Here is a 27,216-nt window from a genome sequence, read left to right as displayed (position 1 = left end):
GACTGCTCTGGACTTGCTCCAACAGGTCTGTGTCCTTCTTATGTTGGAAGCCCCAGAGCTGAGCACAGTACTCCAACTCTCATGTGTGTTCCACAGTACTCCAGCTTCTTTCCCTTGCTCTGGTTATATCCATGTATGCACCAGTCTGGCTGTGTTGTTTGTGGCTGAGGTTTTTGGTTTCTTTTGTTGGTTTTTTTTTAAAACACATCCACTAAGCTTTCGTTTGATTCTTTGACCAGTTGCTGTGTAGGAGGGAATCTGCCTAATGTATCTTGAAGTCTTTCTTTGAAGCATGATGGAAATGATAACAAATTCCACTGTACTCCTTGCACAGATACAGAAACTTTGTAGAATCTTTTCTTAAAGAAATAGAAAGCAGGCCAGTCATCAGCAAGTTATGTCCATCACTTCTGCTATTTTATGTGACTTAAAATTCTCATGGTGAAATTTTTGCTATGTTTTCAGGTGTACTGCGAGTATGGGATGGTACATGTCCTTTCAGAGAAGGGGAGCAGCAAAGGAAAAGACTACTGTATCCTCTTCAACTCTCAGTGGGCCCATTTGCCACATGATCTGGGTAAAGCTGTAAGTACCTAGCTAAGTAATGACAGAAGAATGCACTCAAAAATGCCTTTGTTTCAAGGAAACTTGTAATTTCTTACTTGGATTAGTAGAATTTGAAGCAATTGCTTTGTTTGCTCTTACTTAGAAAATATTTTTATCTGTTAAGATCACTCTAGGCAGTACTAAGATAGCAATATTCATTTCCAGGCAGAGGTAATGACTATTACTGGTTCAAAACAAAAATCTTCCGACACTGTGATCAATGAAATGAAAATGATGCATAGCTGGGGTTGGAAAGGAGTTTTTGTATATCAACATGATACGAGAAGATACCACGTGGCTTTGTTAATGTACTGAACTGTGAGCTTTAGTGCTTTCTTAGTGATTCATAGTTTTGTCAAGTGTAAGATTAAGTAGTCACAAACTGTGTCAAGCTTTTGCTGCATTCTCTAAATCTGTGTGAGCTGACAATTGGGTCAGTTCTTCATTCTGTGAGGAGGAGTTACTGTCACTGGGTGATGAAATCAGCAAATGCACTTTGATGAGCTACTAATAGAGGAAGATGTAGTTGACTGATACTTGGTTCATTGTATTCCTTGATTTACCAGTTGAGTGCCCCACAGAATTATTAGTGTTCCTTACTGATGTATAATCAAGTCTTAATTACTGTGATGAGTTTATTGCAAATGCAGATCAGTCCCCAGATACATCAATAGCTGCCTTTGCCTTGTGCAGACCCAGCTGATGAACTCTTGCCCTTGCCCTCACTGTGTAACATGAAGCAGCACTTACCTGACAGACTTGTATTTATGAGGGTTGGGGACTGTACTGTAAACATCTCGTTTCAATCAGTCTCATAAAAATTCACTGGAAATATCTTTCAGTAGCTCTGCAGGAGCCAACCTAGTCCAGAATAGCTTGCAGAGACACTTCCCCATACACTTGGGTTGGGTATGCTGGATCCCTTGCATATCTCTGTTTCCTTCCTCAGTTCTCTCTTGCTTTTCCCTTCTTTCACATTCTCCCTCCTTCTCCTTCCCTACTCCAGCAGTACAATTCATTAACTGAGGTGGTGCAGTGCACCAGCCTGAGCTCACTCTGCATTTGTGTTCTGCTCTGATAGAGTGATAAGCTTACCTGAAACTTGGACAACCAGGAAGTGTGTGCAGAGAATTTTACTGTCTCTAAAGTAGGAGTCAGGTTGGAAACAGCAGTTTTCTGAATAAGCCTGGAGCTACCAACAGCCTGGTGCTTACCTTCCCCTCCTAAAACCAGAGAGTCTGTCACACAGGTATTTTATCATGTACCTGTGGGTTTCTAATACAGAGTGTTCCATCTGCCAGTTTTTCAGTTTAAAACTTTACCCTGGCACTTCCCAAACCTCAGCTCCCAAACAGCTCACCTCCAGTGAGGACTGAGACCTGCTTCTCTTAGCACAACTCAGGTATTGATAGATAATTTTCAGTTTTCAGATGACTTGCAAACAGAACTGGGCAAAGATGCTGGTGGTTGTTTAGATTTTGCAAGGAACAATTTGTGCCAGTGTTACTTCTAAAACTTTGAAGTGTCTTTGGGATGTTCCTGTTTAAACACACCAGACTGGATGTCTTTGGGTCTCAGGAGGGTTAAAACTAAGAATTGGGGCAGGCTTGCAATATCTGTGGATCACAAGCAGTGAGAGAAGCAGCCTAGAATCCAGTATTTAAGTACTTGGGATACAAAATCTCAGCTCACTGAATATGGTAGGTTTCAACGTGGAAGTTTATTTTTGTTGCCTGTGCATTTGTACTTTCCCCCAGCCTGTGTTTCAGTTTCTAGCTGTTCATACCCTCCCTCATCCCAGCCTGCCACTCTGCCACCCCAGCAATGGTAACACTTTGCTTTACTCCTCCCACATCTTGGTTGCAGGCAGCAGAGCAGCAGTGGTGCTGAAGAAAACAAATGCAAGTGCAGATCATAACCCAAATTTTATTACCAGTAGACTTCTGCAAAATAAGGTGAAGCAAGGCAGGACCCAACATAATAGAGAGGGCAGCACTGTTTTGTGTTTCTCTGAGAATACTCAAATCACTCCATTACTTGAAAATTTTAAATTACCCTTTAGAAACTCTGTGGTTCCTGCTCTTCTTTGATAATTTTAGGGATATATGATATATTTATGTTTAACTGATATATAGTGTGTTTAACTGATTTTTTTTTTCAGTCACTTCTGCAACTCCAGGATCAGACAGCATCTGTTTTGTGTTCTCCTTCTGATGTACCTGATGGGGGATTTAATAATCAAATCCCCATGGTGATGAGAGGAAATTGCACCTTCTATGAGAAAGTGAGGCTTGCTCAGATAAATGGAGCTCGTGGGCTGCTGATTGTTAGTAGGGAGAGACTGGTGAGTCTCTTTTTATCTTTCTATGTTGCTGATACTCCTCTGATGTTAGATATTGTCTTGTCTTCGGTGCACATTGCTGGTATTTGATGCTTCTCTTTAAAATAAATAATGTGTGTGTATTCTGCCTGTGTGTACATTGCATAATTATGTCTTGAAGTCATACATCTGAAGGAATAATAAATGAAACAACAAGAGGCACTCACTTAAGCAGGAAGAGTCTGCACAGAGCTCATGTGATATTCAAGTCAAGAGCTCAGTATTACTGTTATTCCATGTGAAATACTGAAATCAAAGGAGGAGGTTGGTTTCTTGACTCTGTTGTACTACCACACTGAATCTGGTGCTTTAGATTCAGCTGGAGCATCACCAGCATGTGTTTTGTAAAATTAGTAGTTTTGAAAATAAAATTAGTAGGTTTGAGTACAATCAGTACTAGAGGCACACATCAGCCCTAAAACCATGACCCTGATGTGCAAAAGATACTGCTTGAATTTTGGTTGCTGCATTTTGCTGTTGCAGTCCTTAATGACTTCTGTTTTACTGGGAACAGTCATACATTTTGACCTTGAGTTTTTGCTGTCATTATGTTCCTTTCTAGAACATTTTTCAAATTGGCAGAAACAGAACTTGCAAGTTTAACCCTTTTTAAGCAGTAGAATTATTAGCAGAAATATTCTTACCTCCTCTGAACTGTCTTTCAGGTTCCTCCTGGGGGAAACAGGAGTCAGTATGAAGAGATTGATATTCCTGTGGCTCTGCTCAGCTATACTGACATGTTAGATATTGGCAAGGTAAACTTGATGCTAAATGCTCTCATTTAGATTATCTCATGTAAGAGATAATATTATCTCATGTAGGAAGCTGTACTCATGAAGATTGCATTATTGGGTTTTGAAAAAAATGCAGATCTCTTGGGAGGTTATTTCTCATCTTTGGAATAAAATCAAAATGGAGCCTGGTGCTGGAAATAAATATCACTAATAGCAGAGCCAATAGATTACTCCTAAGTGTTTATAATAAAACATGATTCTGAGCCTGCTTAGTGAAAATTAAATAAGAGAACCTTTGCTAAGGTAGCTTTTTGGATGTCCTTCACAACTCATATTTACCTCCACAGAGTTTTGGCAGCTCAGTGAAAGGGGCAATGTATGCACCAAATGAGCCTGTGCTGGACTACAACATGGTGATTATCTTTGTCATGGCTGTGGGGACTGTTGCAATTGGAGGCTACTGGGCAGGAAGCAGAGATGTGAAAAAGTGAGTACCTGGAATTCAGCACGTCAGTTTTCTTGTATTTTTCATAGAAAAAAAAATATTATGGTGGTTATGTGAAGATCACCTGGCAGGTCTGCTAGTGAGGTTTAGAGACTGTCTGTGTAACCAGAATGGGAAAATACTGATGTGATGTTTGAAAGGCCCTGAGTCTTCTATTGACTTGGTCACTGTAGGAAATCATTACAGTAAAAATTGCATGTAGAGTGTTTTAGTATTTTGCCCTGTCAAAAGGCCAAACCTTTGAAAAGCTCAAAAAAAGAAAGTTATAAAGTAATAGGCTTCCTGTTGGGCTTTTGCAAAATTCCACCAGAAAAATATCTTGTTAAAAAAAAAAACCAAACCTGCTTTTACTGGTATAATGCAAACCAAATTGATTAGGTGGCTAACATATGCTATGTTTGTTATGAATCTTTTAATGGAATTTTATGGTTACTTTTTCCCAGAAAGGGGGGCTGGAGGAGGAGGTGACTGTGTCATGCTTATTTCTAACACTGGCATAACCTCACTTAAGGATTTCTTCTGAAGTCAGCCAACTGTTCTGTGGTAATTTTCAGGATTCAGTTGAGTTCTTGGTGAATGAAAATAGCACTCTGGATAAACTAATGCAGCAGTTACTGGTTTGTGCACTGTGTTATATCTGTTGTTCACACATCCACAGAAAATGTGTTGTTCCACTGACTTGAGTGGGAGTCAAAGCAGGCACTGGTGTCATGACATGTTTTCCAACCTCACATATTTCTTACTGAAGATTCAGCACCCTTGTGTGTTTTGTTGCAGAAGGAATGTGCTCACTGTAGCCACTGTTACTCTTTCAGGAGGTACATGAAGCACAAACGTGACGATGGGACAGAGAAACACGACGATGAAACGGTGGATGTGACCCCAATCATGATCTGTGTGTTTGTGGTGATGTGCTGCTCAATGCTCGTCCTGCTTTATTTCTTCTATGACCACTTAGGTACTCCTGAGGCTGTATTTGTATTGATACATTTTCAGTATCACGAGGCTGTCATCGTTTAAAGGGCATTTTTACTGTGAAAATAATTATGAAATTTCTGTCTTCTGTCATGTTTCTTCATCCCAATATGATTTAAAACCCTGTAAGAAAACCCACTGGGTAGATTTCTACTTTTAGTGAGGCTGGATTAGGTGATCATAGAGCTTCTTTCAAACATTAAAGTCCATTAAGTAGATACAGACTTAGTATATTCCACCTTCTGTTCTTGTGTTCTCAAACCTATTCTTGTCTCTCCATTACTGTTCAATTTGAAGTCAAGTTATGGGATCCAGGATCAATTTTTTTTATCTTTATAAAGATGATAAATTTCCATTGATCATTTATTAAACTGTTTGACAAAAAACCATGAGAGCCTAATGCACTGGAACTGCCACCCCCATATTTCTGAGGAAGTAGTGGGATGTGCATCCCATCTGAATTAATTAATTTTGCTACTGAGTGATTTTAAGAGTTCCCTTATAGTGCTCCTGGATAAAGAAAAGATAAACACTTCACCATAGGTTGCCTTTTAGGTTTATGACTTACTTTAAGAATATTAGCACAGAGGTTTTGATTTGTTGAAGTAGGTATTGCATAAAGTACACCTGAGTAAAAGGAGCTAGAATTAGATAGTCAAAGAGCATAAATCTAATCAAGAATTTACCTTTCACTGCTTAAATGTTAGCCTTATTTCTCATTTAGGCTTATTGACTGTTCTTTGTTCAGTCAGGATATGAAAAAAAAGGATCTCTTGCATCATCCAGCTTGGACTGAGTACTTTTTTTTTCCCCAGTCTATGTTATTATAGGGATATTCTGCCTGGCTGCCTCAATTGGTCTCTACAGTTGTCTGTCTCCCTTTGTAAGAAGATTCCCCTTGGGAAAGTGCAGGTATGTGGCAACTCCTAAATTTTTAACAGATAAACTTTAACAGGTAAACAAAATACTGTTTGGTAGGTGTGGGATTTACAAGGTGGCTTCATAATTCAAAATGTTTATAAAGAAAGAGGGTAACTACACAGACAACTGTAGCTTTCCTGTGCTTTGTTTTCAGAATCCCAGACAACAACTTGCCTTATTTTCACAAGCGTCCCCAGGTCCGGATGCTGCTCTTGGCAGTATTTTGTATCTCTGTCAGTGTGGTCTGGGGAGTCTTCAGAAATGAAGATCAGTAAGTGTGCATTTTATTTTCTGTGCTAAAAATTGTAATATGCTTTATAGTATAAGTAACTGACATCTACACAAGCCTAAATGTATCCGGAATTTAGGAGTGACAGGTAGAAATTCTTAGTTGTTCCTCATGTGCTTCACCTTTTTCTTGTTGGTTTAATTACAGAAAACTGCCTCTTGTTAAGTTTAATTTCTCTGAGTCCCAGTCAGCATTCTGAGCTCTTTGACTTCAGACAGCTTCTCAGAAGGGGAATGGAAAGTTGGACACAACTTGTCTAACTTATTTCTTCATGAGAATAAGAGCTGGGAAGATTGTAAGATCTGTAGTTTCTTTCAGCTGTCTGGTGTTAGTCAGTAATTCTCTACAGCCAGCATTGCTGCTGTACCTAACTGTACCATGTGCTTAGCAGTTTTGTTAGAGGTGGATATTTTATGATGTGTTGTGGTTTGGGTTTGATTTGGGGTTTTTTACCTCTTACCTCACTCCCAGATGGTCCAGTCTCCCCATATATACAGGATGTGTTCATTTTCTTGGTCCCTCTGTCAGGGATTCAGCATTGGAAGTGAAATACTGGCTTGTGTTTCTGCTGGTGATACCAAAGATATCTGGCTTGTGCCTTGAATGCCAGTTACTGCATTTGTGCAGTCCATGTTCTGTGTGGATCATTCAGTGACAGAACTCAAATCCAAGAAGCATCAACCCTGAAACACCTTTTAGAGAGATAAGTGTCAGGCTGAGGAGCACAGAAGTGCTATAGAGATATCTCAAGCTGTGATATTTGGGATTAAGAAATCCCATTTTTTGCCTCAAAGCTGGGGTGGACCTGAGCATCTCCTGCACAAACCTCCATCAGAAAGTGCACAGGGATTGATCACAACAGAATAATCTCCCATCTGCACCTAGACCCTAGCCATTTTAGGGGAAAGGGTTACCTCAGATCTTGCTTCTCTTTGACCCTAACAGTGGAGAGTAAAGCAAAGAGCACTTCTGTGCTGCAAAGGAGAGTCGAAAACCAGCCCCAACTGTAGATTTGCCTCAGCACACAAGAGTTCTGAGGCCCCAACACCTCCTGTTTTGGTATCCAGTGACCTCATTAGGCCAGTTTTCAATCCACCTCACTGCTCCTTCAGCTTGTACTTCATCAGTCTCTCCATGAGGATCTTATGGAAGATTCTCAGTGGAAAGCTTTATTGAAGTCTACACTGACAGTGTCCCACCCACCTTCCCTCCTCTCCCAGTCACTTCTGTGTGGAAGGTTATCAGGTTGATCAAGCACAACTTCCCATTTGCAAATGCACACTGATAACAACATTGATTTCAAGCAAGCACTTTGAATAAAGTACTATTTTTTGTCCCAAGCAGGTCCTTAGTGAGGACAAGGCTTGGTCTGCCTTTCCTACTGTTTCCCACAAAACTGTTGCTCTCCTCTTTTTAAGGTGGGCCTGGGTTCTGCAAGATGCTTTAGGAATTGCTTTCTGTCTTTACATGTTGAAAACAATTCGCCTGCCTACGTTTAAGGTATGAAAGTTAAACAGATGTAAAGAGAGGATATTTGCATGTATGAACAGAGCAGTCACTTATAATGGTGTGCATTGGCTTGGAAATGCACTTAACATTCATATGCTGCTGGGAAAAGAGGGATGTAATGAATATAATGTAGACCAATAATTGGCATGTGATTGTTCTGTAGAGTAAATACACACCACCCACTCATTTGTGGATTTTGTTTTGATGAGGGGGTTTTGTTTGTTTGTTTTCCAATTGACACACAATTAATGCATCATTCTGGTGTTTTTTTTCAAATCTTTCTGAACTTAGTGTCCTCAGACAAAAATCAGTATTAGTCATTTAGTTACCCCTTAAGCAGCTTTTCAAACTCTGCTTCAAGGTATCTTCACCTATAAATGTGTATAAACTGGCAGCATATAGGTGGGGAGTGTTTCAAGCTGTGCCTGGCATCCTCCAGTGCAGAACTGCTTCATATTTCCTGGCAAACTGAAAAGGCACCATTTGCAGATTTTACATGATAAAGAATTTTAGGGACTAAAATGTAATTTTGTGTCCAAGAATTACTTGTTTTTATATGGTGCATGTGAGACCAAATTCCTCCATCTAAAACATACAGGAATTATGAAAAATATATGGGTGACTTACTTTACTCTTTGTTAGCTTTTTCCTTGAGCAGTCTGCTAATTATTAATTCTTTGCTGTTTATTAGTGCATAGTGTGTAAATAGCAAGTATCTTGTCTCTTCCTTCAGGGTTGTACCTTGCTCCTGCTGGTCCTTTTTGTGTATGATGTATTCTTTGTATTTATCACACCTTTTTTAACAAAGGTAAGTAAAATACTTCTGTGTTGGCTGCTGCCCACAGAGCAGAGTGTAACGACCTGTTTCTCTGTGTGTTCCCTCCATGATCCCAGAGCTGCTGAGTGAAAAGCTGATTTACAATTTTCCCCTTTTTAATTTAGACTGGGGAGAGTATAATGGTGGAGGTGGCTGCAGGCCCATCGGATTCTGCCACTCATGAGAAGGTACTGCATGTAGTCTGAAAATCTAAAAGTCTAAAAACTAACTTCCAACTATTACACTTCTAACTTTCCTAAAATTCAAAAACCAGAAAGCTGGAGATGCCAGTCTGAAAAGAACTTAATGTGGGAATTAAGTGCTCCTGAGCACTTATTTTGAGGGGGGCAAGGCAGACTTGTAGTGGTTCATCACACCAGCTTTGGTTTTCCTTTGTCTTTCTTTAAAAGGCTTTCAGTCTAAGGAAGCTGGTTAGCTCAGCTTCACAAAAACTTGGCCACAGAATGAATTGTATAAAACAATAATGAAAGTACAAGCAGATAGGATTATTTTGATACTAATATAAGAAATGAAAAAATAACATAAAGGTTTCTTTAGTGTACTGTAATAAAGAGAATTGCAATGGACCTTGGCATACTATGCTTCAGCATTGCAAATTGTGTAATAAAGAGGAATAAATTGTGTAATAAATAACTGGGGGGCAAGGGAAAAATCTTTAAAGTGATTTGAAAAATGTGCTTTTTAAAATTATTCATGTCTTTGCTCTTGTGAGACTTTTATTGCAAGCAGATGAATAACTGTATAAATGGTTATTTCTTATGCTTGTAGCAACTTACCTAAATTTTTTACATTCCTGCAGTTAAAGCAGAGTTGATACCCTACTGCATGTGAGGATTTTGAAATTAAAATAGTGTATTTCATCACTCCTATCTTATGCATTTTGTTAGATGTCAGTAGTATTGTATGTAATATGAATGTAAAAAAAGATACATTTGCTGTATTCGAAGCCTGCAGTTTGAGTACAACAGGAACAAGTTCTGGAAGGTGGTGCCACTGTATAGAGAAAATGGCTTTTTATCAGACATGTGTCTCTCTCATTCTAAGCTCCCAATGGTCCTGAAGGTTCCACGACTGAATTCCTCACCACTGGCTCTGTGTGACAGGCCTTTTTCTCTGCTAGGATTTGGAGACATTTTAGTTCCAGGTATTGTTTAGCAGGTTAAGAATTTTACTTGTTACACTGTCATATTAGTTTGTTCCTCTTGTACTTCTGATTCAAGTGGAAAGTTTGATTTGACTATTATAAACCTGATAAATTTGTGAGTAGAGCTTCCTTTTTTTTCTGCACTATTCACTTTCTCAATAAGAAATTAAATTAATTTTATGGTTCACTTTCACGTGCAGTGATGTCAACAAATATAGAGAAATTGCAAGAGTTGATTTAGCAACTGATTTTATGCTATAAAACATCTTTAATAGTCTGGTGATAAAGGAAATTATTTGTCCATTTGCACATTGTTTCAGTACACACATCTGACCATTCAAACCTTCCTAATTTTGTTAGTGATACTATATTCAGTGTTTCTACCCCACCTTCTCTGAAATTTGATTTTAGATAGTATGTAGAAGAACACCTGGCATCACTGCAGGTGAAAACAAGTATACACCTTCTGGCTTTCAGATTTCTTCTGGGAAATCAACTGTTTATTTTCTTGTATTTTGGGAAATATAATGAACAAAATCTTGTTGTGAACACTGTATTTTTACAACTGTTTAGTAAGGATCAGATGATGTTTTTTATCTATGAGCTATATATTTAAAGCTATTAATTTTACTATTGGAGTACTTTTGTTGTACTGGACTGGACTTGTGCTATCATATAACTGGTTTGTAAGTTGTGCTGTCATGGTGTTTAAACACAGGGTTCCGAGGAAGTGTTGGGGGAAAAAATTCTTAAAAGGTCCCAGCTGGTTTGATGATTTTGCATATCTTAGTGTGTGACTATAGGTTGATACATGTTTAACTGTTCTTTCCTTTCCTAGGCTTACTGGTAGCCTATTGCCATAGATTTGATATTCAGGTGCAGTCATCCAGAGTCTATTTTGTAGCCTGCACAATAGGTATGTACCACAGTGACACCTGAATGCAAGACCTAAAGGAGTTGCTTCCTCTTGAAAGCATGTCCTCAATCTTGCATGGCATGATTTTACCCTTCTCCTTTTATTATTAAACAGGAATATTTTAGCAAAGTGCTTTCAAGGCTAGATCTTCCAGCACAAAACCAGCTGGTGTGGCTTTCCTGAGCTGTTCTGCCTTGTGTAAGAGTCTCACTAGAACCCTTGCAGCTCCACTATCTTTACATGTGCTCACCTCTGCTCATTCTGGTTTCTTGATTCATGAATCTTTTGAGTTTATGGTGCGTGAGAATTCAGGTTCAGGGATATCGTCCTTTGACTTTGTTCTTAATTTTTTGTGTATTCTAAAGACCCATGAGCTGTGATGCAGGGAACTGTGTTGTATTATGATGACTATAACATATCTACATTAGTTTTCTTCCTTAGTTTGTAGAATCCACAGAGTTAAATGCCATGGGTGTAAATACACCTGATGAATAGGATCTGACAGGTTCCTCTTGGCTTTCTTACAACACACTTTTGCCAGCAAAGACTTCCAGTGCTTGCAATTAATGTAGTGAAAAATTTTCATGAACAACTGCTGTAGAAATTCTTTGGAAAAAATACCTAGGTCATGGAGACTCCTAGCAGGGTTAGAGAGATGTTTTTATTTCAGTGGTCCAAGTCATTTCCTCTCATACCTACTTAAACTGTTGTCTTACCTGGTATTTTCAAAATTATATCATTTGCAGAAAACGATAGAAAATGTTGTATTGATAAAGAGTCAGCAGTGTGGTACTGCAGCACTGAAAAGGGCTCAGTTAGCAAGGTGGAGTCATCAGTTATGAGAGAAATGATTATTCCTCTCAATTTGTCATTTAAGACTGAATCTTAACCAGGATCCCTGGTGCCAGACAGTCATTGACATACTGGAGTAAATCCAGTGGAGACCTTCAAGATGGCAGAGGGCTGGAGCACGTGGTTGTAAAAGAAGAGAAGGCAAAAAAAAAGAAAAGAAGAGATTCTGTTGCTGTCCCACAACTGCCTAATGGGAGGCTGCAGAGAGGACAGAGAGACTTTTCTTACAGGTGTGCAGATAAGATGTGAGGCAATGGACTTAAGTCACAATAAAAATTATTTTAACTAGATATAAGGAACTCTCAATAGTAACAGAATGTGCTCTGAAAAAAAAAACATTTTCAAGAACTGTAAAGAGTTATTGAGTATTCTAATCACAGAATCATTTAGGTTGGAAAAGCTCTCTAAGATCATCAGGTCCAGCTGTTAACCCAGCACTGCCAGGGCCAGCACTAACCATGTCCCCAAGTGCCACATCTACACAGCTTTTCAATCCCTGCAGGGACAGTGACTCCACCACTGCCCTGGCCAGCCTGTGCCAGCGCTGCACAACCCTTTGGGGGAGGAAATTCTGGCCAATATCCAACCTAAACCTCCCCTGGCACAGCTGGAGGCTGTTTCCTCCCATCCTTTCACTTGTTCCCTGGGAGCAGAGCCCGACCCCCACCTGGTTCCTCCCTCCTGTCAGGGAGTTGCAGAGCAAGAAGGTCCCTCCTGAGCCTCCTTTTCTCCGGGCTGAGCCTCCCCAGCTCCCTCAGCTGCTCCTCATCAGACTTGTGCTCCAGACCCATCCCCAGCTCCGTTGCCCTTGCCTGGACTGGCTTCAGCCCCTCAATGTCTTTCTTCACCTGTTTTCTTGAATAAAAATCAGTTGGATTAACTTCATTGTTTTGAAAATGTAATTGAAAATAATTACAATATGGGATCCACGCTGCTCGTGTTCTACTAAATAAATTTTGCCACATTTATGCAGAAATTAAATAGAAAGTAATAACAAATTATAACATACAACTTGCTGTTTTTTTTTTTTATTTTAGCAGTGTGGCAGGATAGTAAAGCCAATCCAAAAGAGAAGCACATAATCATGGTCAAAATATTTGTCTATATCTGCTGAATTCATAAATACAATATGAGGTGCAATACTTCATTTGTTTATTTTTGCCTAGGGTAATGCTTTAACCACACACTATGAACTAGGCCAATCACACTACTTTCACAACATATTATTATCAATAGAAAGACTGTAGTAATTCCAGTTTTCCATTTGTAAATAATGCTTCTCTCTAAGGAGGCCTGAAAAAATATTACTTGAAAAAAGTTAATGCTCCTCTAGCTAATTATTTAGTTGTCCTTGAGCAAAGCTACATCCGAATAACTGGGTTTTTTTGCTGGGTTTGTTTTCTTGCAGCCTATGGCATAGGCCTTCTTGTGACCTTTGTTGCCTTGGCACTGATGCAGATGGGCCAGCCTGCTCTCCTCTACTTAGTGCCCTGCACTCTCCTCACCAGCTTCGCAGTGGCCCTTTGGAGAAGGGAACTTGCCATGTTCTGGACGGGCAGCGGCTTTGCGGTGAATACCAGTTTGATATGAGTGTCTTCAGGAAATACTAATGTTATAAAAACCTAACTAGCATTAAAGTTGAGTAAAGTATTGCAGTATTATCGCACAAGCACAAAGGTTTTTGGTTTTGCTCCATTGTTTGCTTTTTTTACATACCTTTTTTTCTTGCCTCAGCGAGGTTTTTTCTGGTTTTTAGGATGTTTATGGCCACTTGAATCTGGCTGGTGAAAAGTAAAGTAGACCTTGTCTATCCTTCTTGATTCTGTCATGATTTTACTTGTTTGATCTCTGTTGAAAGTATCACTGGTAGTAAAAGATTACAATATTATATAAAATATAATGGTTTTTAATACTATATAAAACATATCCTTGAAATATTTTTTTCATAGCCTACTGTTTATGGAGGTAGAAATGTAGTTCAGTACAGTAAATTATCACTTTGTTTCACTGTGATACAAGTGAAAGTAACTTGACTCAGAAAGGAATAATTTCTGTCATGATGCATGATTTTAGTTTTTGAATAATTACTTGAAGGCCAAATCTATTAAGCTAGTGGTTCACCCCAGTGAGTTTTACTTTGTTATTCAACTGTTTGTGATAACCTTTACAAGTTTCCTCCAGACAACTGAATTTAATTGTTGGAGAAATATTTGAGATCATCTAAAATGTAATGGAAAAGTCGCCAGTTCTTTATCACTGACATTAAAGGTGGGCAGAACCAGAGTGGCCAAGGACCAAGTGCTGTTTGCCTGTTGCTGCCTAATCAGCAGAGCACATCTGAAACTGGTGAGGAACAATCAGGCAGAAAGCAAACACTTTTCTGGAAAGAAAAAAATCCCCTGGTGCCCTGTAAAACCCAAAAGATAACTGTGTGCATGTGTCCACTGCTGGAGAATGGTACCAGAGATGATGGACCTTTTAACCTTCATCTTGTAAGACCATCACTTCTGATAACTGGTTCTTGCTTTCCATCATTCTGACTGTGATCTTCCATTCACAGAAAGACCTACCTCAGCCTCCTGTGGTGATAGCCCCTGTCAACTGCCCCGAGCTTCCCAAAGACAGCAGCGTGCCAGCCCCTCCAGCAGACACAGAGCAGATGACCAATCCCACCCTGCACGTGAAGGAGCTGCATGGCCCCAGCTCAGCTGAAGAGGAGCTGGCTGACACCAGCACAAAGACAGACCAGTCAGAAATCTCTGTGGCACAGAGGGAGGAACCAGCTGCTCAGAATAAGGACAACCCCGAAAGCAAATGCCTAAATGCAGAGCAAAGCCAGCTGGAATAAGTGGTGTGATAAGAACTCCTCACTTTCCCTCACAAACATATCCATATAAAACCAGTATGTATTTAGGACTGGTTCAGTAGGGTTTGCATTCACTGAGGAACCTCGCTGGGAGTCTGATCAGCAAATCCAACAAGGAATGTTCTGCCTCCAGCTTCGGTACAGCTACACCCTTCAAACATCCTTCTGAAATATGGTGCTCTCCAGGAGTTCTGATGTGTGGGTTTCAATGATCACTCTGTTAGTGGATGCCTTTGACCATTTGTTCCATTTGCATTAGGCCAGGGTAGCATTAAGAGTCTTTATTTACCCAGTACTCTGTGCTTGTGTGGTTGTTTTGCTGCTGTAGCATGGTGTAGGTTACCATGGAGGAAAAGCATTGAACAAGTCTGCTACAATGCTTAGTTGAGAGAAACGTGGTTGTTTGGGGTTTTTTTTAGCACTTTCCCTATTATTGCCACCTTTTACTTTGCTTCTCCTGACTTGTCAAAGCCATTGATATAAGGGAATGCTTTAGTATAAACTTACATTCAGGAAATGCAGAGAATGGTTAAATTACCATTACTCTGAAAGGATTTCCACTACCGTGGTGCATTAAATGCATCTCTTAACTTTTGTTTTTACTTCTAGTTACCTGGGTTGGCTACTAGTCTAGTTTAAAAGGCAGGGTGAGTGGAGCTCCAGGAGGCTTTCTAGTCATTCATATGAACTCTAAGGGCTGTCTCTGATAACAAACAAGGTTGGTCACAGAATGCTGCTTGGAAGCAACTGCATATTAAGAATGTTTTAGAAATGAAATACAAGCCAAATAGGTAAGAAAATGGGTAGTAACACTGTACTAAGCAGGCAGTATTTTCATTGGGAAAATGTTAAAGCAGTAAAAGTTCATGTGTTTTGGGGCTTTGAGCTTCTATTTGTTGTTCATTCAAGGACTATAATTGTGATTTCTAATTTCGAAGAAAACTGGTTTTTTTCATTCCCAAGGGAGCACATATGGTGCTACAGATAGTTGTGATTTAAAGCTACTTGTTGCTCAGTTAACTTACCAGCTGCCTAAGTCATGTTTTGTCTTTGTCCCAAGAGTAGGCAAAGCGTGGCCTGTCAGGTTCTGGAATGAACCTGGGATCTTACCTATTGGTTTGCCTGTCTTGCTACATGACATTGTGAATTTAAATTGTGATTTAAATTTGCAAATTTAAAAATTTTGGGGTGCAGCTGGTCTTACTTTATATTCCTGAAATTGTGTGTTTGAGTCTCTAATGCATCGACTTTTATACATAGAAGGATGATGTGATTTGCATATTACTTGTTCCATCTAAGTATATTTGTCTTTATCAGAGGTGTCTGTTCTACACTTAAATTGCAATTCCAGAAAGCCTCAAACACTTCACATGAAAACTGAAACAGAAAATGGAAGTGTTATAGGATCCTCAAACATGATTCCAGATTGCATGGGAGAAATGCTTTTCAGAGTATTTGAGAGCCAAAAAATGTCACTTACAAAAGTATTGTCACAGTGATGCCATCAGAGGCATTGCTGTTGAAATTAAGTCTCCAGTTGGCTTGTTGAGTTGCAGTTCAAGGGCTTTTTTTTTCATGTCTTGTCTATTAAATATCAGCCTTTTTTTTTTTTGGCTGTGTCTTCCAAAAGTTTGCCCTGTGTTTTTTGGGAGATAACTTCTGTGGGCAGTGGTAGCATCCTTAGAATGTGAGTGGCTTTCTGTAAAACCACACTGTGGCTTCAGAGTTTCACCAGCTCCTGCTTAAAGCCTCGAGCCTTGTCTGGCAGGATGATCCACTGAGGTTTTTGGAAGGCTTGCTGAGTCCAAGGGCCAGCAACTACATTTAATTTACAAATTGCTCTAATGGAAGGTGGTACTAAAGAGATCTGGTTTTCAATCTCCTCTTTAATGGACTGTTACTTTGGCCAGCAGTAATCTGATCCAGTTATTACTAATAAAAAGCAGCAGAGAAATTTTACTGAAAACTTCAGTCAGCTGGATTATGACTTAATTTTTAAGCCATTGTGTAAGTATGTATATTAAACTAAGAGAACAATCTTGTATTTAAATAATGAACCTGATAAATAACAAGAAAACACGTTGAAGACTGACTGAAGTTCTATAATTTTTGGCCTTGATTGTCTCTCAGTCATAACATTTGGAGTGGCTTTGTACATACTTAAAAGCCAGTAGCTTCCTGATAAGGAAGCATTAAGTTTTATCACCTACTTGAAAAGTGTATTTCAGCATCTGTGTGATTAGGAAATAGTTTGCTTCTCAGACTGTTCATAGCTCAGTTCAAATGGAAGAAGTGATCACACTGAACTCGAGGGCATCTCAGAGTTGTGTTGCTCCCACTGGGTCCTGGGCAGGTCTGCAGGAGGACCTGCTCCACCTCAGCTTTTGGGGACTTTCCATCTACTTTTAACTGTGACCTTTTTTTTTTCCCCAAAATGCAAAGAATGAAGAAAAACCCCTAACAGCTCCTCAGTGCAGTATCTGCAGTGAAAGCATGTGAAGTGGCAACAATTTACACAGTGACTATATCCCAGTACTGTACAAATCAGGTGACCCTGGTGCTCCAGTTTGGCTGTGACTGTTTAGTCCTTGACCCTGGGCAGTTCAAGCACTTCCATCAAAACCCAAGGCTGTACTTTTTTGTCTTTCAAAAACCTCCCTGATCAGCTTAATTTAAAAATTAATGTTGTGTAGGAAAATGTGAATATCAGTTCAGTGTGACTGACTCTGATTTTATTTGATGATTGCAGATACACATCCCCCACCAAACTAGAGTTGAAATATTTAAAGTAATGAAAGTAATATTAATGTTAAAAGTAATGTTGATGGGCTTCTTGTTTATGTCTTTCACATACTAAGTCTTTATTTATCTTTCTAGAAATTCAGTAAGGATTTTATTCCTGAGAACCTGTATGTGTTCAGGGGAAGCATTTCTTTTAGTCAAACAAACAAATCCCAACAACAACCAACCCCACTAAAAAAAATCCTTTAATAAAAAGCCTCAGCTCTTTGGATCACAATAGTGATGATCAGGTTCCTTCCTCGTGTTTGTTTGGGACTGTGCCCTTCTGAAGGGTTGTACAGATGCAGCTGAAGGTAGAATGGAACCTGAAAGACTTTACCAAGGGTGACAGATAAGGGAGAAGTATCCTAAACCCTTTTTTAATTGTACCAATTTTATTTTTTCTTGTCACAAATTAAGACCATTTAAAATGAAATATATAAAAAAAAGAAACAGAAAAAAATAGAGCAAAAAATACATTGTTTTTACCACTGGCAGTAAAAAAAAGCACATCCACCTATGTAAGAATTACACTTGTGAAAATATTTAATGTTTTCTCTGAACTTGAACAGGTGCCAGGCAACAGAAAATCTGCAGCACAGCCTATTTTCTGAAAGGTTTATTGACCTGTTTCGTAGACAACTTCGTTGAGAAAACTGTTGATTTCCAAATTTCTTGAACGTTTTTCGTGATGTCTTGGTCGAGCATTTCCCTCAGTGTGGCTTTTGTTAGGAATGTCTTGCAAGTCCTGACAGTATTTTTCAGCCACTCACAGTCCCGTGTCAGCTTTGGTTTTTCCATCCCCTGTGCACTGCTCCAACTGGGATCAGGATTATCATGGACTTCAGTGCCTGGTGACTTCTGAGTGTGCTGGAAGGTGACTGCAGAGCCAGCCAGAACCCTGTGCTGAAATAACAGCCCTGTGAGCTTGCAGGATGTGGCTGCAGTTATTAGTGAATTAATTAATCTGCCTCTGGGAGATGCTGTGAATTTACCTGCAGCTCTTTAAAAAAGCCTGTATGGGGTGTTTGGGATCAGTGTTGCCTTGAAGTTAAAGCTCACATGCAGCTGTTGTAGTGCAGGTTCCTGCAGTTGTTCTTGTCTTTAGCCCAGTGGTTGGGTACATGTTTCTGGTTTCTTGCACTACACAGGCTGCATAGGGCATAAAGCCCTGTAATATTTCTTAATGCCAGCTCCACTGACTATCAATGAACAAAACTTTTTTGTGCATGGTTTCATTGTTTGATGTGTTATTTGTTGTACATTTGGGTGACTAAGCTGGCTGAGCAGCACTGTGCATTAATGTGTGTCAATGCTTGGCACAGGTGTGAAATACAGACACACCAACAGATCTAAACATTCATCCAAAGCCTGCAGAGATGGTGCCTTTTGCCATGACAAATACAATGTTTTAAGAGGAAATCTGTGTCAGGGCTGCATCTTCAGGCAGCTGTGGTTGAAGGTCCAGAAAACATCAGCAACAAGGAACAATGAATCTTTAGGTATTTTAATTTCACATGTGGTTTCCCAGCTGGGGCAGGGCATGAAAACAGAGCTGCACTAACAGCTTTTCAGTTTAGGTTTCTGTGCCAGTGGTGCTGGGTAGGGTGGAGAGGGGGAGGATAAGAAAAAACTGAAGATGGCTCAGAAAGCACGAGGAGAGTCAGAACGAGAATGGCAGTGGAAGAGTTTACTCCAAAGAGAAGACCCAAGACCATGTATGATAAATATCCAAAAATCTGAAATGCTGCTGCAAATTGGAAAAACAATTTAATGCTGTTACAGCATGAACTTTGTCACAGAGTGCTCAGTTTCTCTCTCACCAGTGCTGTCAGGGAGTTCTGTGAGCACCGTGACTGACAATTCGGATCTTGTGACACAGACTGGGTCTTTTGCTAATTAAAGGTGATAAATCCTCTGAAAGGAAACCACATCAAGAAAGCACATGTTAGATAGCTGCAGGGCTCTTTCTACTCCTTTTTTTTAGGTTTTTTTTTTTCTTTTTAATGTTTAATTTGTTGAATTGCTTCTGGCATCCTGAAACATTTCAGAACAGGACAGCTTTGTGTGCTACCAGAAGCTTCCTATGGGCACTGGCCTAAGAGAACTGTCTCTTCACTGATCCTCTGTATCTTCTGTATTTATCAATTATGTGTTCTTCTATGAGGGTTTCACCTTTTCCAGTTTTGCAGGTAAATATTCAAATTATGTGGAGTAAAGATGACATTTTGCCATCTGTAGAGACAGGTGATAAATAATGTGTCTAAACTGGATTTTCTTGAATTGGGAACTAGTACACTGTACACAGTCATCCACTATTTCAGGAACTAGTAGAGGACTTCACTTCATGTGATGCAGTAACTCAGACTGGGTTCTGTTTTCCAAGAAGGTGCTGGTGAGTCCAGCAGACAAGAGCTACAGGTGCTCGTGCTCCTGCAATAATTTGGAGCTACTTTCCTTAGCTGAAGGTGGCATTACAGTTTATCAAGTTTCTCATAATATTTTCCTGCATGTTAGCATGCAAGTTTAGCTCCAAACAGCAAACTTCATCCAGGTGTTTGTCTCTGAGAGATAAATCTGCAAGCTGGAATTTTTTGTTGAGAACTTCTGACACACATGCTGTGTGTTGTGAACTGACCTTGGGTGTTTAGTGTGAACACTGGTTGGCTGAAAATGTGCAGAGACACGGTCTCAAAGTGGACTAGTTATCACCAGCTCATGCCCCATCCCTGGAAGTTCAAGGATGAGCAACCTGATGTTGTAAGTGGCATCCCTGTCCATGGGAGGAGGTTGGAACGAGACGACCTTTGAGGTCCCTTACAACCCAAACCATTCTGTGATTATAAGATTCTATCACATCTCCTAAAAAACTTGGTGACTTGGGCTGGTGGGGAGCCCTGCAGCAGCAGACAAGCAACACCTCATAGTCAAGTGCTGCTGAAACATCTCCAGCCCTGAGAACATGACACTGTGGCAGGAGCAGCAACGTGCTGTTCAGTGGGACTGGTGAGTCCAGCGGGGCTTCCCCCAGCCCAGACCCTCAGGGTTGGGTTGTACACAAGGGTTGTAGCTGATATTTCCAACACAATAACCTTTTCCTTAAGCCAGAGGTTTGCAAAGAAATAGCTCTTTTCATCTGAAACGTGTATCTGTAATCAGGGAAGTGCCACAAACCTGCCACTTCTGTTGTGGATCCGAGCTTTGAAGGCTGGGATGGGGGGAAGCTGGTGATGTTTGGGGAGGAGCTCAGTTCTTCACAGCAAGAAACCAGGAGGGGATTTTATTATTCTGCTCTGACTGAAGGTGTTCACATTGAACAAAAACTTCAAAACAGTGGGTTCAGGGTTAGTTTGACCAAAAAAAACCCACAGTGGTGCAGTTCATTCTGGTTTGGGTCATAATCTGTTTTTTTTCATAGTTGTCAGTGGAGACTTCAAAAAATGTAAATGACAGATGTTAGAGCAGCCCCTAAGTTGGCAACAAGCCCATGTAGGAGACAGGCTGATTCTCCAGTGCCCCATCAGTGGGAATGGTCTGTGTTTGCTGGGGTGAACACGTTACCCACTTGTCTTCAACTCTTGCTTTGCCACTTGTCCTCTCCAGCAACCTTTTGATTCTCAGACTTTCATAGAGCCAGCACAGGCTGTGGGACAGCAAGAGGAAATCTCTGTGTCTGATGCTCTCCTGGTGCTGTCTGAGAAGCTTGGAGCAGGGAATTGGCCACTGTGCCCAGCCTGGCACCTGGGTCGTGTCATGGGGCTAAACACACTAAACCTTTTTGACCTAGAAGGAAGTATGAGCTCTGGTACTTTCAGCCTAGCAACATATGAAACAAAACTTAACTGTTTAAAGAAAAATCTGGATTTACAGCTGTGCCCATGGATGCTCTGCTCATTCCTGACCTTGTTTCCTCAGGGCTGGAGGGAGTGGGGTCTGGTAACCCCCTGGCAACCCACCCTGTGACCCCTGCTAGTGTTTGCTTTACCAAAACAGAGTCAGAGGTGCTTTTGCTGGAGGCAAAAATCAAGCAGTATAAAGAGGATGTAAGAGATGAGAGCCAGACCCATTTGCTTAATGCTTGTTTCTTGGATGCTTGACAGTAGCTGCTTTTAGTGAGGAAGTTGATTTTTGGAAGGTAACATTATCAGTAGAACAGTCTTAAATTTGTCTGGTGTCTTTGTGGAAGGACTTTGTGATGGTGTTCAAATAATAGTATGTAGGCTAGTGCTGTGAGGAGTGCAAACTACAGGTTGTTAATTTTAGTGCTTGCAAATGCATCTAACTCTGCATATGTGCACATGAGGGAGAAACTTAAAGCTCATTTCAGTTGCTGAAGGCAAGTTTCTTGTGATCCAACCTATGGTATGTTTTTTGCTATTTTAAGATCTTCTATGCAGTTCGGCCCCTTAATTAAAAAAAAAAAAAAAAGAGAAAAAAAAAAGGAAAAAATACAAAAAAATGCACTAAAAAACAACTCCTCCCCCAGAAAAAAAAAGAATGGGGAAGAAAGTTGGCCAGTGGGGGAAGATTTGTGTGAAAACTTAGAGTATTTTTCCTGCAGAGGGGCTACTACTTCCAAACAGGCAAGCTGTGGAAATGAAGTGCAGATGGGACATAAAGAATGAGGGATTTCGTTCTCTGTAAGGGTGTGGTCAGGGATGCAGGTAAAACGAACCTCTTTCCCTGATTCCCTCGTTTTATCTTGTATTTCCTCTCCCTTGTCAGTCAGTCAGTCCCACACGTGGGGCAGGTCAGTCCATGGTTGCTGGGCTGTTGACCCCCATGGGAAGAGGGTCCCTCTCCCCTCACAGAGGCTGGGGAAGGTGCAGCACTTGCTGGGTGATGACTTGCAAAATTGTGCATGATATCTACAAGGAGGGATAAATCAGCAATTCTGTGGTTGTCTATGTCTATGGTACAAGGAAGATATTTTTTCTTCTGTTAATATTTGCAAGTGATAACGAAGAACTGAGTGTGTCACCTCACCTGTGCTGGCAGGAGGAGAGAGCTATTGCAAAGACCAAGGGGAAAAGCAATGTTGTTTCCACACAGCAAAATACATTTTTTGTAAACATTTCTGTTTTTCCAAAACTGTAGGTCTCTACTGTAACATGTGCATAAGATTTTTGTTTCAGTCTGGGTGGCTTTTTTCCCACCCTGTGTGTGGATCTTCATGGTTTTGATACCAGCCCTCCCTCTTAACTGAATTACAGCCTTGTATCCAATTGCACAGCATATCATAATATATATATATATATATTTTTATATATGTAAATACATTGTAATACATAGCATTTCCAGTGACCAAATGTAGATTTGCTTCTTCCTTCTGCGACGTAACACGGGGAAAAAACCCTATTTCAAAATTAATGGGGGAATGACAGAATCTTAGGACAAGAGATGAGAAATATCCCAAGGGTTTCTGCAGAGGGAATTTTGCATGGAGTAATGAAGCCTATTTCAGGCATATGTGGATGTGAGGAAAGAAAAACTTGAAAATAACTGGTCAACTGAAATTGTGGTGGTTTGGTTTTTTTCCTCTCTGTTTTGCTTTTAAAAAACACTGGAATTTCCTTTAGTCTGTTTTAGTTTAAAACTGTAAAAATTTTCTAAAACTCTTCAAATAAAGATACTAAATTTTTGAACCGAGTTTTGCTATTTTTGTATTTCACCTTTACATTTGAAATAGGTTTTTTTTTATTGCTTGCACCAGGATGTGATAAAATGTCTTTGGGGATTTAATTTAAAGCCATGTGATCAGTTGTACTGATAAATTGGGTTTGGCTACTCTGCATGTTATAGTGCTGTTGCTTGGGAAGGAAGGTGGTCACTAACAGTCCATATTTCTAAAAAATACTAAATATCTCCTGAATTACAAGGTGTATCCAGGAACAGTACAAACTGACAACAGGTGCAATTCCACTCTGTGTTTCTGTTCAGTATGTCCTGCATTTCACTTTTAGATAGGCAATGCAGCTGGGGAGACAGAAATTGAGAAATTTCTTGTGTTATCTGGCTCTTAAAAAAAAAAAAAAAAAGCAGTTGCAGCAAGACAGCCTTTCTGTCTGGACTGTCACTGCTTCCATTCAGACAAGGAGGGTTCAACAAAACCAGAAAGACTGGTTTAGTGTTAAAAAAAGGGTACTAAAATATTAAGATACAGTCTGGCCACAAAGCTCATCCTAAGGTATTCTACACCTCAACCTGTATTAGTTAAAACAGTGCCTGGTATTCTAGGTTTGAATATACACCTCTGTGCTGGAACAAAATCAGTGCAATGAACAAGTTGTGTGACCTCTTTATATTCCTGTACCTGGTTATTCCTGTGTGTGTTGCACAGAAAAGGACAGAGCATTTGGGTTTTTTGGGGTTTTGTTGTTGGGTTTGTGGGGTGTTTTTCGGTTTGATTTGGTCTTTTTTGAGGAGGGGCTGTGAGTTTTTTGGGATGGTTTTGTTTGGTTTCTGTTGTTGGTTTTTGTGGGTTTTTTTTAGCCCAGATTATAGGTCCTGGCACAGAGTGATGCTCTGATGGGGAATGAAGCCATTCAAAGAGGAGGAGGTCCACTCCCCTTGCAGTGGAGCTGGCCCAGGGTTCTCCCCCCAGTGCCACAGGTGCACCATCCATCACTAGTGAAGATCTTAAAACATTCCTGGCATTCCAAGCCACTCCCACTGCCTTGGGCACTTGCTGAAGATCTGTCCCACCTGACCGGTTCTGTGTCTGCAGGAACAGTCTGTGGTGACTATTTACAAGCATTTTCTCTCTGTACACCTTGTTCCATTTCACAGGACCCCCTTAGGCAGCTGTGGAAGCACAGGCTGGATCCTCCACATTCTCCATGCAGGATTATGGCTCAGGGGGTATCTCTGGTGCTGCCTGAAGGCTGGCTTCGGGGCACACTGAAATTCCCACTTGGAGATCTTCTGTGCCAATTGCTGAAATGTTTTCTTGTGAAGACCTTGAGTTTCAAACCAGCTCATTGTCTCGTCTGTGCAGGTGATTAAGGGGGGACCACCCAGGGACTCAGTGACTTTGCTGCACTGCTGTGCACACAGGACCAGCCCTGACCCCCAACCACACCACAACTAAAAGACACACTCAAATAAAAGACGTTTGCTACAAGTTCCAGAGCTCCTGCCACGTATCCCAAACGATTTTATACTTTTTTTTTTTTTTTTTCAATTTTAGCAGGGAATAAAGGTTGTGTGTCATACACAGCAAATAAGAGAGAGCTTCCCACTCACCATAATGAACCACAGCAGTCCAGAGTTCCAGCATTCATGGGCCCGGTGCTGTTGTGTGAGCAGGAGCTGAAAAAAAGTTACCTGAACAGAAAAATAGTGATGGTGAGTGAAAATGCAAGGCTCTGAACTTCTTCAGCATTTGAGCATAACATTAGGTGTGAATCTGTGGTATTTTTCTTTTGGTGGGAACTTTATTCGAGCAAACAGTATTTTGAATTTTGATCTCTGTTTTTTCTGTTTAAGTACAATTCCTGTTTGTCAGTCTCCACATCCATTCTCTTCACTCTCACCTCCAAAACAGATTTGACTCTCTAGATCACCTCTGCAAGAGTTCCTAGGAAAGAGATGCAGCACTGGGAAGAGGTGTGCTGTGTGTCTCCAGCAGCTCTTGGGAATCACTCTGCTCCCAGCAGGTGCTCCTGAGCAAGTCCAAAACTAGAGCCAGTGGCTCTAGCCCAGGAGAATCTTCCCTGATATTTTTAAAGGACTGCTTTTTTTTTTTACTTCTGCCCAACTGGTTAACCTGCAGTGGAGCAGAAGCAGGAATCTATTGCCATATCTTATTTTTGGGTTGATGCAGTAGATCAGGACAGCTGTCATTAGTTCTTGCATAAGAGTTTTCCATAAAAAATGTAGATCCTTTAGGAAAGCACCCCAGGTTTGCATCAACATGTTCTTATGGTGTTTAGCCTCCTTATGGTCGTGTAGGTCTCCACCCCCTGCTAATGCACAGCCATCCAGCCCAGCCATTCAACTGCTCTGGGTTTGCCTTTGTGTGGGAAAGTCCTTCTTTTCCCTGAGGATACAGGGAAACACCATCTGAGCAGCAAGCCTTGGCCTGCTGCCACTGCCTGGATCTGTTTGCTTCCCAATGTGGGAATGGACTAGTCCAGGCAGGGAATATTAAGGAACTGTGTGCACTCTCTGCTGTGGGGTTAATCTATCCCAGGGGAAGAATTTTTCCATCTTGTTGAACTTCAGAAGGTTTCTTTTGCCCTGTCACCTGTACTCTGTTACTTCATTATGGTCATGTCAGGCACAGCCAGGAGCTCTTCAAAGCTGGCAGAAGTATCCACAGCACCTACTACAGTGATTAGAACAAGAGTCCTATTCACAGAATCCCAGAATGGTTTGGGTTGGAAGGGACCTTGGGTTGGCAGGGACACCTTTCACTAGCCCAGGTTGCTCCAAGCCCCGTCCAACCTGGCCTTGGACACTTCCAGGGATCCAGAGGCAGCCACAGCTTCTCAGGGCAACCTGTGCCAGTGATCATACCCATGGTGCCTTCTCACCTAACTTTGTGCTTGCTCCCAGCCCCTCCAGCAGGAGTGCAGAGACTACTGCTCCTAATTTCTTACCTATTCAACCATTAATCCACCACTAGATTTTGCTGGTTTCTTCTCCTATTGCAGCCATATCTCCCCTCCTCCCCTTACTGCTTTTGGGGTTTGATCAAGCAGTTTTGTCTTCTCCATTCCCACAGAGATATGTGCAGGCTCTTCTTTATCTGCTGAACTTTTAGAAGGATGTCAGTCCCTCTCTCAGCTGTTTCATGGGGATGATCATGTGCACACAGTCAGAAAGGACAGGAGCTACTTCTGTGTTCACTGGCTCACTTATAGCCAAGTGTGTCCAGATTCAGAGATAGCTGCATTGCCCTGGTTCACTGAACCTTCAGGAAGAAATTTAACCAGCCAAGTCTTCATTACTGGTGCTCAGAACAGGTTTCAGTGGTGCTCAGTCTGGAGAGATCCATGGGATGGCAGATGTTAGGAATGAAAGAATGTGCTCCAATCAAAACCAAAGAAATCTCTGTGATAGTTTTATAATTTAAAAATCCTACGTTCTTTCATTGCTTTGCCATTAAACACATGAAATGCTGAAGTTTGCTGTTAATGTTGAAGCTTCTTAGAAGTGGCAACCGTGTGAGAGCTGACTGTGTCAAGCAGCAAGCAAAAATTCAGATTAAAGCAAAACAAGCTCTCAGTTTTTCATGTATTTTTCATCTTTTCAAGATGGCAGAAGGATCAGCTGTGGGCTTAAACATGAACTTGAGCACAAGGAGCCACGTCCAGTTTTGGCCCCCGCTGTGGGTGTGTGTGATGCAGGATAATCCCTGCCCGTTCCTGGGCAGGAGTCAGGCTGTTCTTCTCACACAGAGATTGCTACGATGATAAACAGGGTATGAACTGCAAGGGCTGTGGATGTCTGACTGAGGAAATTCGTAGTTTTTTGTAACAGTGCTCCCTTCACTGTTTCTGAGTGCTGGTGGACCGATCACCCACCGGCCTCAGAGCGGGAGGGGTGACAAGCTCTGGTGAAGGGAGGACGGGGGGAACTCAGTGCACGAACCACCCCACTGCAGGCAGCGATTGTCCCTCTGTCCTGCGGGTGAAAGGTGCTGCTGCCGGAGGGGATGGGAGCTGCCCAGCCGGGAAGGTCCCGTGGCCGGGGAGGGAGAGGCAGGAGCTGCTCCATCGCTGCTCCACTTCCCGGCGCGGGCAGGGAGAGCGAGGGGCGGGGGGAAGCGCTCAAACCCAAAGTTCAGCGAAGCGACAAACCAGCTCTTCAGGGTGACCCGTCCCTGCCTCTCAGGCTGTGCCTTTAAGCCCCGCCGCGAACTCCCCCCGTGCCTCCCACCGCCCCCTCCGCGCC

General features: G+C 41.2%; 1 protein-coding gene across 2 annotated transcripts; it reads left to right on the top strand.

Annotated features, from left to right (window-relative positions):
* Positions 1 to 468: 468 nt before the first annotated feature.
* Positions 469 to 17,765, top strand: SPPL2B (signal peptide peptidase like 2B). 2 transcript variants are annotated; one of them, XM_018083537.2, is made up of 14 exons: positions 469 to 585; positions 2,768 to 2,950; positions 3,652 to 3,741; positions 4,068 to 4,207; positions 5,041 to 5,183; positions 6,016 to 6,112; positions 6,276 to 6,392; positions 7,829 to 7,910; positions 8,653 to 8,727; positions 8,862 to 8,924; positions 9,802 to 9,901; positions 10,740 to 10,817; positions 13,078 to 13,238; positions 14,230 to 17,765. In XM_018083537.2, exons 1-14 carry the CDS (start codon positions 484 to 486, stop codon positions 14,515 to 14,517), a joined length of 1,719 nt encoding a protein of 572 aa, XP_017939026.1. In that variant the 5' UTR covers positions 469 to 483; the 3' UTR covers positions 14,518 to 17,765. The 2 variants fall into 2 exon arrangements, with proteins under 2 accessions (XP_017939026.1, XP_017939027.1); XM_018083538.2 differs by having other exon boundaries at positions 13,078 to 13,306; positions 14,230 to 14,517.
* The last annotated feature ends 9,451 nt before the right edge of the window (positions 17,766 to 27,216 follow it).

Source organism: Manacus vitellinus, unplaced genomic scaffold (assembly GCF_001715985.3).
Source record: "Manacus vitellinus isolate BGI_N305 unplaced genomic scaffold, ASM171598v3 scaffold_64_pilon, whole genome shotgun sequence".
Classification (NCBI taxonomy): Eukaryota; Metazoa; Chordata; class Aves; order Passeriformes; family Pipridae; genus Manacus; species Manacus vitellinus.
The sequence above is the reverse complement of the archived record's forward strand: the minus strand, read 5'-3'. Positions and strand labels throughout refer to the sequence as shown.

Excerpts from the sequence above, each read along its gene's own strand:
- SPPL2B (XM_018083537.2), top strand. The coding sequence starts at position 484 with ATGGTACATGTCCTTTCAGAGAAGGGGAGCAGCAAAGGAAAAGACTAC. Across the intron at positions 8,925-9,801 it reads ATTCTGCCACTCATGAGAAG|CTCCCAATGGTCCTGAAGGT; the intron begins GTACTGCATGTA and ends TCTCATTCTAAG. Across the intron at positions 10,818-13,077 it reads TTTTGTAGCCTGCACAATAG|CCTATGGCATAGGCCTTCTT; the intron begins GTATGTACCACA and ends GTTTTCTTGCAG.